The 13,184-nt window shown below is 37.7% G+C and overlaps 1 protein-coding gene across 1 annotated transcript; it reads left to right on the forward strand.

Annotated features, from left to right (window-relative positions):
• Positions 1 to 293: 293 nt before the first annotated feature.
• On the forward strand, positions 294 to 1,471 carry LOC147631136 (uncharacterized). The gene is made up of 3 exons (XM_086809148.1): positions 294 to 329; positions 1,009 to 1,203; positions 1,286 to 1,471. The coding sequence occupies exons 1-3, from the start codon at positions 294 to 296 to the stop codon at positions 1,427 to 1,429; spliced, it is 375 nt and encodes a 124-aa protein (XP_086665274.1). The 3' UTR covers positions 1,430 to 1,471.
• Positions 1,472 to 13,184: the final 11,713 nt, after the last annotated feature.

The raw sequence follows: 13,184 nt of genomic DNA on the forward strand, positions 1-13,184 counted from the left end.
TTTAACCTTAATGCTAAGGTTATGCTTTGCATTGAGAATTCTAACCTTAATGTTAAGGTTAGAAGCAATACATAAGGGGTAGCATACGTGGAAGAGTGGGGGGGATTTCCTCTTAATTAGAATATTCTGGATATTAAAGAAAAAAAGCATGCGCAGTCTTTTTGGCGGGCAAGGGCCGACTATTATGCTGCAAAAGGCGAGCAACGCCGCATTCCTTGCGGGAATGAGAAGAGATAACCAGTGCGTGGGGGAAAAAAGGGGGCAGTCTGCAGAAAATATAACCAGAAGGAGCGATGACCAGTGCTCTTAATTTCATGATGGCGGCGACTGTACCTGAAGTCCTGGGTCTCAAATTGAAGAGGAAATGATGGGTAATAAGAGGATACAACTCTTGGAAAAAACTTCAAGCTACGTGTAATACTGTCCACACGTCTACAGCGAGGTGGCGATTAAAGAAAAAGAAGCGAAAGCAGAAATTCGTTCTTTTCTTTTTTAAAAAAAAGATAAGTGAGTTTTTTTTAAAAAGGATTTCCCTTCGAAAAGCTTTGGAATGAAGTCTTGTATAGTTTTTTTTTTATACTTTGGAGAACCATAAAGCTTGGATTTCAAATACTATTTAACTGGGCTTTAGAGTGCAAGATAGGGAACTTTCAAAAATTACAGAATTATGTGGTACATATGCCATGCTATTTTGCTTGTGAGATGTTGGAATATTAAGGCAGGTTTTCAGGTGATAAAAGTGCATCTCGAAATAATAGTTTTGATGGCACTGGATTAAAAGGATGTAACTGGTCACATGTATATTGGAAAAATGGGAAGGCTTTGTTATGCCCACATGTGAATGGTTTAAAGGATTTCATGCAATTTTGTGCAATCATCGGGATGAATTCAAGGATGTATTGAGGTGAATCGACACATGTATTTGTCATTGGAAATAGTGATGTTCAATACTCCTTGGGAAATTTTGTGCGTGAGTTTCCTTGTTGGATTTGACATTCACTCTCACAGCTAGAAGTTTCGTACTTTCCTGGCTGTACCGCACACTTCACGACAGCGCGACGGGTTACGGGGAGGAAGCCCACAGCCCATGATACTGGGTATGCTTGCCGACATAGCAGACGTGACACGTGGGCCCTCTTCAGAGCCGAGGGACGTATTACGGACGTGCAGTTTGAGATGGCCATGAGACCATACGGTCCACAGGTACTTGAAAACTCTAAACGAATGATTTTGGTTTATTGAATTACATATATATATACTTATATACTATATATTACTTGAACAGGCACAAGCTGCTGCTGCACCTGCTGATGATCCACCCGTCGCCACTGCAGAGGGTGGACGTGAGCACTACTCATCGGACATTCCGACTCATGTGAGCTCATCTGATCATGGAGGGAGCAGCGAGTCATCATCTGGGTCTGAGTAGTACTCAGACTTATAGTATCACATTCCATATTGAGGATGTGGTTGTATATATATTTTTGTAACTGAAGCCATGGGCTACTTCGACATATGGAATCCCTTGTATATATGTGTACACATAAAATTTTGATAGTACTATAGAATTGTGAATTGATAGTATTGCATTCATGTTTGTCTTGAATCGTGTATTGACAATGTATGCATTCATGTCGTTCTTGTCTTAAATCTTCCTCGTGGATGGTGCAATGCACCCAAAAAAAATCCATAGAGTGTTATTGGGTGCTGGAATGCTGGAACAGCATTCAAGTACCAAATAGCACTCTTTGGATTTTTTTTTTTGCTCTCTGTTCGCGTGTATAGACGCGTCAACTCTGCAAAAAGTCACGTGTATATACGCGAATACTCTATGAAATGCGCGTGTATAAGCGCAGCTAGACTGACAAAACGCGTGTATACACCCTCGTATCGACGCGTCTAAGAGTAGCTAAACTGACAAAACGCGTGTATACGCCCTCGTATCAGCGCGTCTAACTGCTTCTATACACGTGCTTTTACATGCATGTCTCTGGCTGCGGTGATACACGCGCTTATACACGGGCCCGTTACTTTTTTTCCACAAGTCATTTTTAATGGCTAGGAGCGCGGGTATGAGCCCTATCCCTTGTAGTGATGAGGCAATAAAATACACTCACATATTCGATGATATATCTCAATGGTCAAAATCTGGTCCTAGGTAGATGATATACGAGAGTGGAGGTACCAAAATTAAAAGAAAATTCTAGTCAAGGTGAGCAAGGGGGACGTTGGTGTAAAAACCACAAGAAATAGAGAGAAAAACCCTATGAAACTCCAAAAGCAATAGTAGTACGAGAAATCAAAGAAAGAAAATATATGTTTTCACTACTTTGATGCGGGCATAGTAAGGCGACTTGTCCCAAGCTGGATACTGGAGCTAGAGGCGGGTCTAGTGATGCCAAGAAGGATAGTAAATCCTCTTGAAAAATCTATACAATTCAAGTGTTACCTCTATGATATGTAGAGTTTAGAGAGGTGGCAGTTTGCCATATGCACATTCCTCATGCTTGTTGTGTCCATAGGCTATGTGGTAGTCATCTTTTAAGCCACACGATTTGGTTTGTTTATAGGCTATGTGGTAGTCATCTTTCAAGCCACACGATTTGGTTTGTTTATATGCTATGATTGGTATGGCCGTAGAGTCACCATTATGATCGACGATGGAGCCATGCACAACTTTATTAACTACTTTATTAGTAAAAAATTTGAAGCTATCTGAGACCAAGAGTGACCATAAGTACACAGTTTTGCTGGCTAATGGTTATGACAAACCGTTTGGGATGAGTGACATGGAGTGCCCACTTGCTATGCAAAGTCTTACCAAACACCGAGTAACCTTTTCTAAGTTAGTTGAAAGTTGAAGTGAAACTTTGCAACAAACCCCAAAAAAATGGAATTAACTTGGCAAACTTTTAGAACAGAAATGTACCTAGAAAACAATTGCCAATCAAATGAGCACAAGACATAAGTGCAACATTGTTTACCAAGCAAATGAGCACAAGACATAAGCAACTAGTTACATTATTTTCCATTCACGTGTAGGATAATCTTTGATTGAAGCAACACATTTCCTATCATTGAAATACATATGAAGATCATGTCAATCACCATACAAAATTTAAATATCACACCAAATACATTTTTGTAACTGTAGGGAGAACATGACCCACTCTCCATGGGGTCCAAAAAATGTAGAGGTCAAAATATCTGCATTAAGACCGAAACGAAATCTCCAATCATGGCTCACAAAGTAAATACAAAAACCATGTGTTGCATTGTTGTCCACTACATACACCATAACAAATCAAGTTGAGTCACACTCACCGTCCTATAAAAACATGACAAGCGTGATGTCGTTCTGTATGGTCCTTCTCTCAAAACGTGCATCTCTAGCCATGGTTCTTGCCATTTCTCTTTGACATACACTAGCATAACACTTTGCATCAAAATAAGAATAAAAATTGTTTAGTTTTTGCAAATTCACATGTTTAAGTATATCTGTGTCTTGAAGATCAAACTTGAATGTTCTATTCTTAAAACATATGCACGAAGGTAACCAAAATCACAAACTTGGATCCTCAAGCATTGAACTATTGTAAAACACTCCTAAATCCATATCAAAATAGCGTTACAATAGTCCCAAGCACATCAAAAATGAAACCCAGATAAATAGTCGTAAATGTAGCACTGAATAAGGTCAAGATGCTCACTATTCATATGGATTATGTCCCACACGCTCATCAATATCATCATCACAATCATGTGAACTGCTAGTCTCTCCCTGGCCTCCTTGCCTCTTAGGTAGAAGAAATGGTTGGACGTATGAAGATAGAAGACCCTCGTCAGAGTCCATCGAAGCAGATCAATGACTTGATCTCAAACATGTCTTTAGTAGAGGAGCTATGCTGCAACTCAAGGCAAACACCACTAGGATGACATAACAACTCCAAATACCCTGCAATGAAAGTAACGCTATGCTCCAAAACACCACGGATCTCCACACATCTAACACTACAAGACACTGCTTCCATACACGCGTTCAATACACGTGATAAGTTACGGGCGCGTGTATGGTCGCTCATGTATATGAGTAGTATCAGACGCGTGTATATTGGCATCTAAATTCGCGTGTATTGAAGTTTTAGAAACGCGTCTACCAGGGCGTGTATATTGGCATCTTAATTCACGTGTAAACTGGTTTCAGAAATGCGTGTATCAGCGCGTGTATATACACGCATTATTACACGCGAGAACTTTATTAAGAAAAATTTCATTCCTTTACAAAATTAAAAACTATTTTCTTTAAACCATCTCATAGTACATTACAGTATATATCATTACACAATCCCACTACATGCATTTACAACAATGAAATATATTCAAAAATAAATCATGATATGATAATTAAAAGACAACATATACAATAGAAATGTCATCAATTTAGAACGATACAGTGATGGATTGGTTAGGGTTCGATCTCATCTTCAATAAGTTCCATCCTTGCAAATGATCAACATCAATATCCATTTGATCAATTTGTAAGGCTATGATTAAATTTATTCCACTATCGATATTTTGTCCATTGATAATGGTATCGATGTCCTGATCATCCTCATCAACATCACCATCATCCTCAATGGTAGGGTCATTCTCATGATCATGAGAAATGTCACGCTCATCCTCATTATCATGATCATCTCTTATTTCTTGATCATCGATCACAACATCTTCATTGGCATGTTCGACATCATCTTCATTGCGGCTTGTTACATCCTCCATATGCTCCATATCATCTTCATTGCGGCTTGTTACATCCTCCATATGCTCCATATCAGTGAATGTATTATACATCACTTTGGAACGTGGTACAATAGGGATGACGTACCACCACTTAATGTCATGCACCATTGGCAGATAGATAATCTACTCAAATATTACACATACTGCAGTAATTATTTAGCATATCAAAAGTCAAGGGGTATGCGAGCTTAGATATATATGTACATGAAACACATTAGTAAAAAAATGCATACCTGCTCACATTGTTGTGGCAATACGAGCCTATCTTTCTTTGTTTGCCAAAACTTTGTAGAGTCAATAGTTACATAGCCACTTGCATGGCGTTTTATCATTGCATTAGGCCCTTTTTCCACCACGTTCATTTGCTATTTGACATCCAAAACATACACAAAGAAGCGACGAAAGTCAAGCCTAAATATGTCTTGGATTGTGCCACAATAATCATCCATTTTTCCATTAGCTCCCTCAAAGCTACTAATGACACCGCAATCTTGTGTATTCCTCTTTTCATCAATTCTTTGTGTTTGAAAATGCTTGCCTTCACACCATATAGCATTGAACATAGTGCACTGGACCAAAATAGAAGCAATATTTGTATAAGCAATGTGAATAAATATTAAAAGCAAATCACTTACAACTAATGCAAAACATTAGTTCTATGTACCTTTAACATGCATCCTCGTGCATACTCCCATTCTTCCACTGTGATATGTAGCCCCTCGCCGCTCTCTGCTCTCTCCATTTCCTCATGCAACCAATCAACATGGATACCATTCGGAAGTGTTGCTAGATGCTTAGGGTACGCCTTACGAGAGCCATGTTGCCTCTGAAAGAGAGCTCTTTCTGCTTGCCTTTTTGTCTTTGCATCCTCATATCTTGTAACCCATCTGCTCATCACATCACTATTAAGGATGCAAGTGAAATTGAGATCATCAATCAATATTCTGTCAATTACTTTACTATGTCCTTTTCCTTGAGGCACAATAGAGGTCATCCTCAAGTCCTCTTCATTGCTCCATATTCGTGGGGCAAAGAGCTGCCCACCTGACCAAGAAATTCTAAAATATATACAAGAGACTCTTGTATCAACCCACCCTCGGCCATGCTTCCTTTGGTCCTTACACTTTGCCTCACAAAGTCTTTTAAGGTCTTCGTGAAGCGCTCTAGGAAGAATATCCAACGTGCATGCACAGTGCCACATAAAGCAATTTCGTCCACTAAATGCACAATGAGATGTAGTTGACTTGTGAGAATGGTTCGCGGAAAAGTCTCCTCTACCAAACAAACCACCTCCACTGCCATAACAAGCGCATCATCCAACGTGGCTGGATCAATTGCTTTGGAACTAACATATCTGAAAAATAAATGAATAGTACGTTATACCTCATGCACATACATTTTGCAAGGTATAATGAAGAGTGATCTGACATGGGTTTTACATACCTCACAAGCTCGCCCATCTTATAAATACATTTTTTCAAATTCTTATTTGCACAATGGTCGGTGCTAGTAAGGTAGTATGAACTACGCACATAAGAGCACATGTATGTATGGTTTATGGCATTACAAAATTTAATTTCAACGTACAAGACTTGGAAAACACTTACTTGGAGCATCTTATGCCAATCGTGGGACTTCAACCCATATAGTTGCTCAACGCCTCTTTTCTTAGTCGTTGTAAAGGCTCCCTTCAATGATCTCATGCATCCAGTGGGAGTACGCAAAGTGGTGATGGCCTGCTTTACCTGCTTTTTCTCTTTCTTTGATATAATCCATGGTGCAGGCGGAAGACAAACGTGCCCACCCTCCTCTCGTGGCCAAGCTTGACGTATACGTCCTGCGACCCGCAAGTCCTCCCGTACGCTAACATTGTCTCGTTTACCAATAACATGTTCCCAAATACCAGACCCCACATTCTTGAAGATGTGCATGGGATCAAGAAGATGGTTGATCTTAAGATGGGTCCAATATGGTAGCCAAAAAAAAATGGAGTACCTACACAAGGGATTGCTCTGTGTGATCTTTAATCCAATTAGAGACTACACAAAACAAGATTGAAAAACATTACTATACCTGTTCATGCCATCTGGAGGAAGAATATTTGTAGACTCCCAAATACGCTTCCAATATTTTGCACGAAGTGTTTGTGGAGGAATGTTACTCTTACTAGCAACATATTTAGGATGATCTGATGGGAGAAATCGATGATGATTATCGAATATGGTCTTACACAAACCGTCAGTATACTCATGTACTAACGAAGGGCCACAAACAAGACATGCATGTTTACCCGATGTTTTCAAACCTGTTAAAATATAAATATAAGTTAGAATAATAAAGTCAATAGTTATAATTAATATAGCCAATAGTATTAGAGTAGGGAGGTAATTAGAATTCTTACCAGAACAATCGCTGTATCCTGGAAAGTCAGGCATTGTCCACATCAACACTGCTTTTAAGTCGAAGTGTCGAGAGGAGGGAGGCCTACTAATGTCCACCACCGCAACACCTCTCCATAGTTCCTCCAACTCATCAATCAACGGTTCGAGATAAACATCCATATGCTTGACTTTATGTTTCCCTAGAATTAGAAGGGATAACATAAGATGTCCCTTCTTGATCGCCATTGATGGTGGAAGGTTGTAATTCACCAACACAACTGGCCACACGCTGTATGCGGTGCTTTTGAAACCAAATGGATTCACTCCATCCATACGTAGGCCAAGTCTCAAGTTTCTGGGCTCTATTTTAAAGCTGGGCCACTCATCTTCAATATGCTTCCAAGCAGGAGTGTACGGGAATTCCCCACATGCCATCATTCGATCGATGTGAGGAATGCCATGACATGAGCTCTGCTATGGATTTGCACTTGAACATGTGTTTGATTCAAGGAATTATAGGAAAGTGTCGCAAGACTTTACGAGGTACATCAAAACTCTTCACATCTATTCTATACCTTGCTTCACCACAAGTGGGACAATGTCGAGCCTCCTTATGCATCCCACGAAAGAGAATGCAATCATTGACGCATGCATGTATGCGATCATAATCCAATCCTCCAAGAGATGTCACATAGCGCCTCGCTATGTCTCTTGAGGTGGGTAGTCTATTCCCCTTTGGAAGCATGTTTGATAATAGCCTGCATCCAATATCATCAATTAGTCCTAAATCCTAAACCCTAAACCACTAATTCAAATTTCCAAGTTAGAATGCTTACTTCAATAATGCGTCAATACTTGCATTGCTCCATCCATAAATACATTGGGCAAATAATGGTATGCCATCGAATCCATAGGATGCATTTGAAGCGCCTAGAAAAGAGGTGCACTCTCTAGTCAGTAAATCACAAGAATCACACCTCGTTTGTGAACTGCAAAGAACATAGAAGAGGTATATTGCAACACGATGATAATAGCCTAATGAATGAAAAAAATCACATATACTGAACAAAATTCCTTGGAACTACCACTAAACACACTACCTCTATCCAAAAACGGGTAATCTCATAGTAGCATAAGGTGAGTGATGCATGAATAACACAGCACCAAATTTCCAAATCCGATACACGGCAATAAGGGTCAACCCAACCCACTATCTCTCCTATAAAACATTTTATCAAACAAATTTCAAGACAAAAGGAAAGGCTTTGCAAGCTTTCAATATATGGAATATTACCTCCCATCGATGCCATAATCAACAACCAGCCAAAATTACCAAGAGTCGATGTAGCCAAGGAAACTCCATACCGCACATGGTCCTTAGATACTGTATCCCACTGGGGCCTAGAGTCCTCAGCACCATGTACCACTCCACCAAAAGGGAGGTCCAATAATATCAAATCAGCCACCCAAGAAACTGATCTCCCTTTCCTTGCATATTGTTTACCCTTGGGTGCGAATTTTTGCACATGCTGATGAACTATGGTATAAGATGCATTCTTTGTGCCAATCATAAAATCCTTGCAAATAGCAATACAATCCCCAAAAATAGCCAAACACTTTGGACCATCCCCACATGACACATTCGAAACTGGAAAATGACATATGTTGTCATTATTTTAGAAACGATCCCTGTTGTTTTTCCATTAAGTTGCTCTTCTTAAAAACAACCCAAAGAAAGATTTTCAGTCAAAAGACTTTCCTTATTCATGAAAATGTTGATAGGATAGTCAAAAAGCCAAAAACCATAACTTAACTTTCTATCTCTGTCTAACAAATCTTTTATGTAATCATCATGATTGGAAGCACTAATGTTGGCACAATTTACAATCTCGTCCCGCAAGGTTGTGCTTACCAAAGCATGAGTACTCAAGCTTTAAATAACAGACACAAAAAATTATAATTTTCTCGAGAAAAACACCACATGATCAAGAACTTAAACATAAATTTATAAGCAGCTTAATAATTCATCATTTGTAGGCTTGCCAGAGAGCGATCTCGCTCACACATGTAGGATCAATGATAGTACACATTTCAGATGGTGCTTTGCTCTTGTTTAAGAAAATTTTTCTTTGATAGCTTGTGTCCAAGCCACCGTACAATGGTTGCCCTCCCACACATAAAACATCCTACCCTCAAGGATTTGCAACTTTGGTCTACTTCTAACCTCCTCCTCAAACTCCCTATTAATGTCATGCCAAATAGCATCCCATCCACTAGTAATCTCATCATTCACATAGGTAGTCTCTTTTTTCACATGTCCAAAGAGAAACTATAAATGCTCCCTTTTTTGGCACATATCCCTCTTTGCCAAATGCAATCTTTAGACCAAAAACATCTTCCCTTAAATGCCTAACATGGGCATAAGGAATAAGCGTGCACATACCAATCACAGGACATTGAAAACAACTAAACAATCTAATTTTTGCATGTTGTCCTCACCTTTGTTAAATTTGATTTCTATGCATAGAAAGATGCATAATGGATTTTTTTTAAATTATAAAAGTGTTATTCTTATCAAATTTGATTTCTATGCATAGAAAGATGCATAATGGAATTTTTTTATTATAAAAGTGTTATTCTTATTAAATTTGATTTCTATGCATAGAAAGATGCATAATGGAATTTTTTTAATTGTAAAAGTGTTATTCTTATTAAATTTGATTTCTATGCATATAGAAAGATGCATAATGAAATTTTTTTATTACAAAAGTGTTATTATTATTAAATTTGATTTCGATGCATAGAAAGATGCATAATGAAATTTTTTTAATTGAAAAAGTGTTATTCTTATTAAATTTGATTTCTATGCATATAGAAAGATGCATAAAGGAAAATTTTTTATTACAAAAGTGTTATTCTTATTAAATTTGATTTCTATGCATAGAAAGATGCATAATGAATTTTTTTATTATAAAAGTGTTATTCTTATTAAATTTGATTTCTATGCATAGAAAGATGCATAAAGGAAATTTTTTTACTACAAAAGTGTTATTCTTATTAAATTTGATTTCTATGCATAGAAAGATGCATAATGGAATTTTTATTAAATTTAACTTTTATGCATAGAAATATGCATAAAGGAAATTTTTTTATTACAAAAGTGTTATTCTTATTAAATTTGATTTTATGCATAGAAAGATGCATAAAGGATTTTTTTATTATAAAAGTGTTATTCTTATTAAATTTGATTCTATGCATAGAAAGATGCATAAAGGAAATTTTTTAATTATAAAAGTGCTATTCCCATTGAAGTTGATTTTTATGCATAAATAGATGCATAAAGAGTTTTTATATCAAAATTTGAATTCTCTTAAATTCTATGAGTACTTGATAAATGAATAATTAAATACTCTAAGAGAGAAATTTCTATCGTTTTATATTCACACGGATTGTAAAAAGAAAATCCAGGAAATCTATTGAGATAGAAATATTCAGATAAATGATTAATTTATTCCTCATTGGAATTCGTAACTAATGTAGAAATCAGTTAAGTGAATATTCAAAGAAAGAAATTCAGTAAAATAGTAATTGGATTATCAACCTTTTCGAGAAAGATAGTTCAAGAAAAATCTTATCTGACTCGAACCTTGAATTAGACTATGACCAAGACCAAACTCTTTCGTCAGTTTCGAGGAAAGAAGGTGTGACCAGTTTAGAAAAATACACTCAAAACTCCCGCCAAATCTGAAACTAAGTTTGAGACCCTTCGAATTGATTTGTGGATCAAGGTTATAGAATTCGAGGAATTCTAGTATAAAATTCAGAATTTCGATCAAGAAGGTCTGGGGATACTGATTCAAGAAATACTCTTGTATGTAATGTGATGTGAATGGGGATGTGAATGAATGAGATGTGATGACATGTGAATCAGATAGTTGTGAATGAATGGATGAGATGTAATGTGATGTGAATCGGGATGTGAATGAGATAGATGAATGAATGGATGAGATGTAATGTGATGTGAATCGGGATGTGGATGAGATGTAATGTGATGTGAATCGGGATGTAATGTGATGTGAATCGAAATGTGAATGAATGAGATGTGATGTGAATCAGATAGATGTGAATGAATGGATGAGATGTAATGTGAATAAATGGATGAGATGTAATGTGATGTGAATCGGGATATGTGAATGAATGAGATGTGATGACATGTGAATCAGATAGATGTGAATGAATGGATGGATGGAATGTGATGTGAATAGATGTGATGGAATGTGATGTGAATCAGATAGATGTGAATGAATGAATGAGATGTAATGTGAATAAATGGATGAGATGTGAATCGGGATATGTGAATGAATGAGATGTGATGACATGTGAATTAGATAGATGTGAATGAATGGATGGATGGAATGTGATGTGAATAGATGTGATGGAATGTGATGTGAATCAGATAGATGTGAATGAATGGATGAGATGTGAGTCAGGATGTGAATGAATGAATGTGATGTGAATCAGATAAATGTGAATGAATGGATGAGATGTGAATCGGGATGTGAATGAATGAGATGTGATGACATGTGAATCAGATAGATGTGAATGAATGGATGAGATGTAATGTGATGTGAAATGGGATGTGAAGGAATGAAATGTGATGTCATGTGAATCGGGATGTAAATGAATGATATGGGATGTGAATAAATGATATGTGATGTGAATGGATGTGATGTGAATGAATGAGATGTGAAACGGGATGTGAAGGAATGAAATGTGATATCATGTGAATCAGGATGTAAATGAATGATATGGGATGTGAATAAATGATATGTGATGTGAATGAATGTGATGTGATGTGAAACATGATAGATGTGAATGAATGAGATGTGATGTGAATGGATGAGGTGTGATGAGAGGTGAATATGGGTAGATGCGAGTGGATGAGATGTGATGAGGATAAATGAGGAAAGATGTGATGAGATGGAAAATGATGTGATTGGATGAGAATGGGAATACATATGAATTGGATGTGGATTAAGTAATGTGGATTGATGTGGAACAATGTGGAAAGACAAGAGTTTGTCATAGAAACTGTATTTATAACCTGTTTTTTTTAAATGGCTATTTTACGTCAATAATTCTGGGGAAGCATTTTGACCATCTTGTGAATGAGGTCGTGGAGACCTATCTGTTAAATTTGCAACAATTGACGGAGAGTCAACGGAGGACGTCTCGCATAGCAAGGTCGGCCAAGGTCTTGACCAGACTCGGTTCGATTTGAATGGTGAGCTTCCGGTACAGTGGATGAGGGACTAAAGAAGTGGCCTATGAGTGAAGCGCTAGGTGACCTACGAAAGATCCTAGAGGGTACTGACCATACGATGCTGGGGCTTTGGGTTGCCTGAAGATACCCACACGTGTGTCGTGGAAGATATTGGAACAAGGAGTAAGAGTTGTTTTCTGAATTCGGGCATGGATCTGGTTGATTGACCTTGCTGGTCCTCAAACGGATGAGTCCATGGCTCTTTTATATGGATCTGTTGGTTGATCTTGTTGATCTTCAGCAAAGATTCCATTTTTATTTTTATAAGTGAATATACTACTGGGTACTATGAGCTAGGAACTATCGAAAAGGCCCCTGAGTGGACAGGTGGTGAGCGTTCTGTTTGCCAATGATGCCATAGGTACACCGATGAAGAAAAAATTGGAAATTAGGATTCAACCGGATATTTTGGAGGATTATGATTAGTGATACTATAGTTTCATTAAAAATTTGTTTTAAAGATAGCTGAATCTGTGAAAAAGGCAATTTCATATTGGGTGTGTAAGTGGTGTGACTAGTTTTAAGTTTGCATGAATATCCAGCTAGGAGGCCTGGGAACTCTTTTCCCTGGTACCCGGGACAATACCTAACCAAATTCTTAAATGGATCCTATCACTACAGTGGTCAGGTGGTTGGATAACCCACGGGACTAGGTTGGACTAATGGATCCCTAAAATGAC

The sequence above is a fragment of the Cibotium barometz genome, chromosome 15 (genome assembly GCF_041138505.1).
Source record: "Cibotium barometz isolate CiBa-2024 chromosome 15, ASM4113850v1, whole genome shotgun sequence".
Taxonomy (NCBI): Eukaryota; Viridiplantae; Streptophyta; class Polypodiopsida; order Cyatheales; family Cibotiaceae; genus Cibotium; species Cibotium barometz.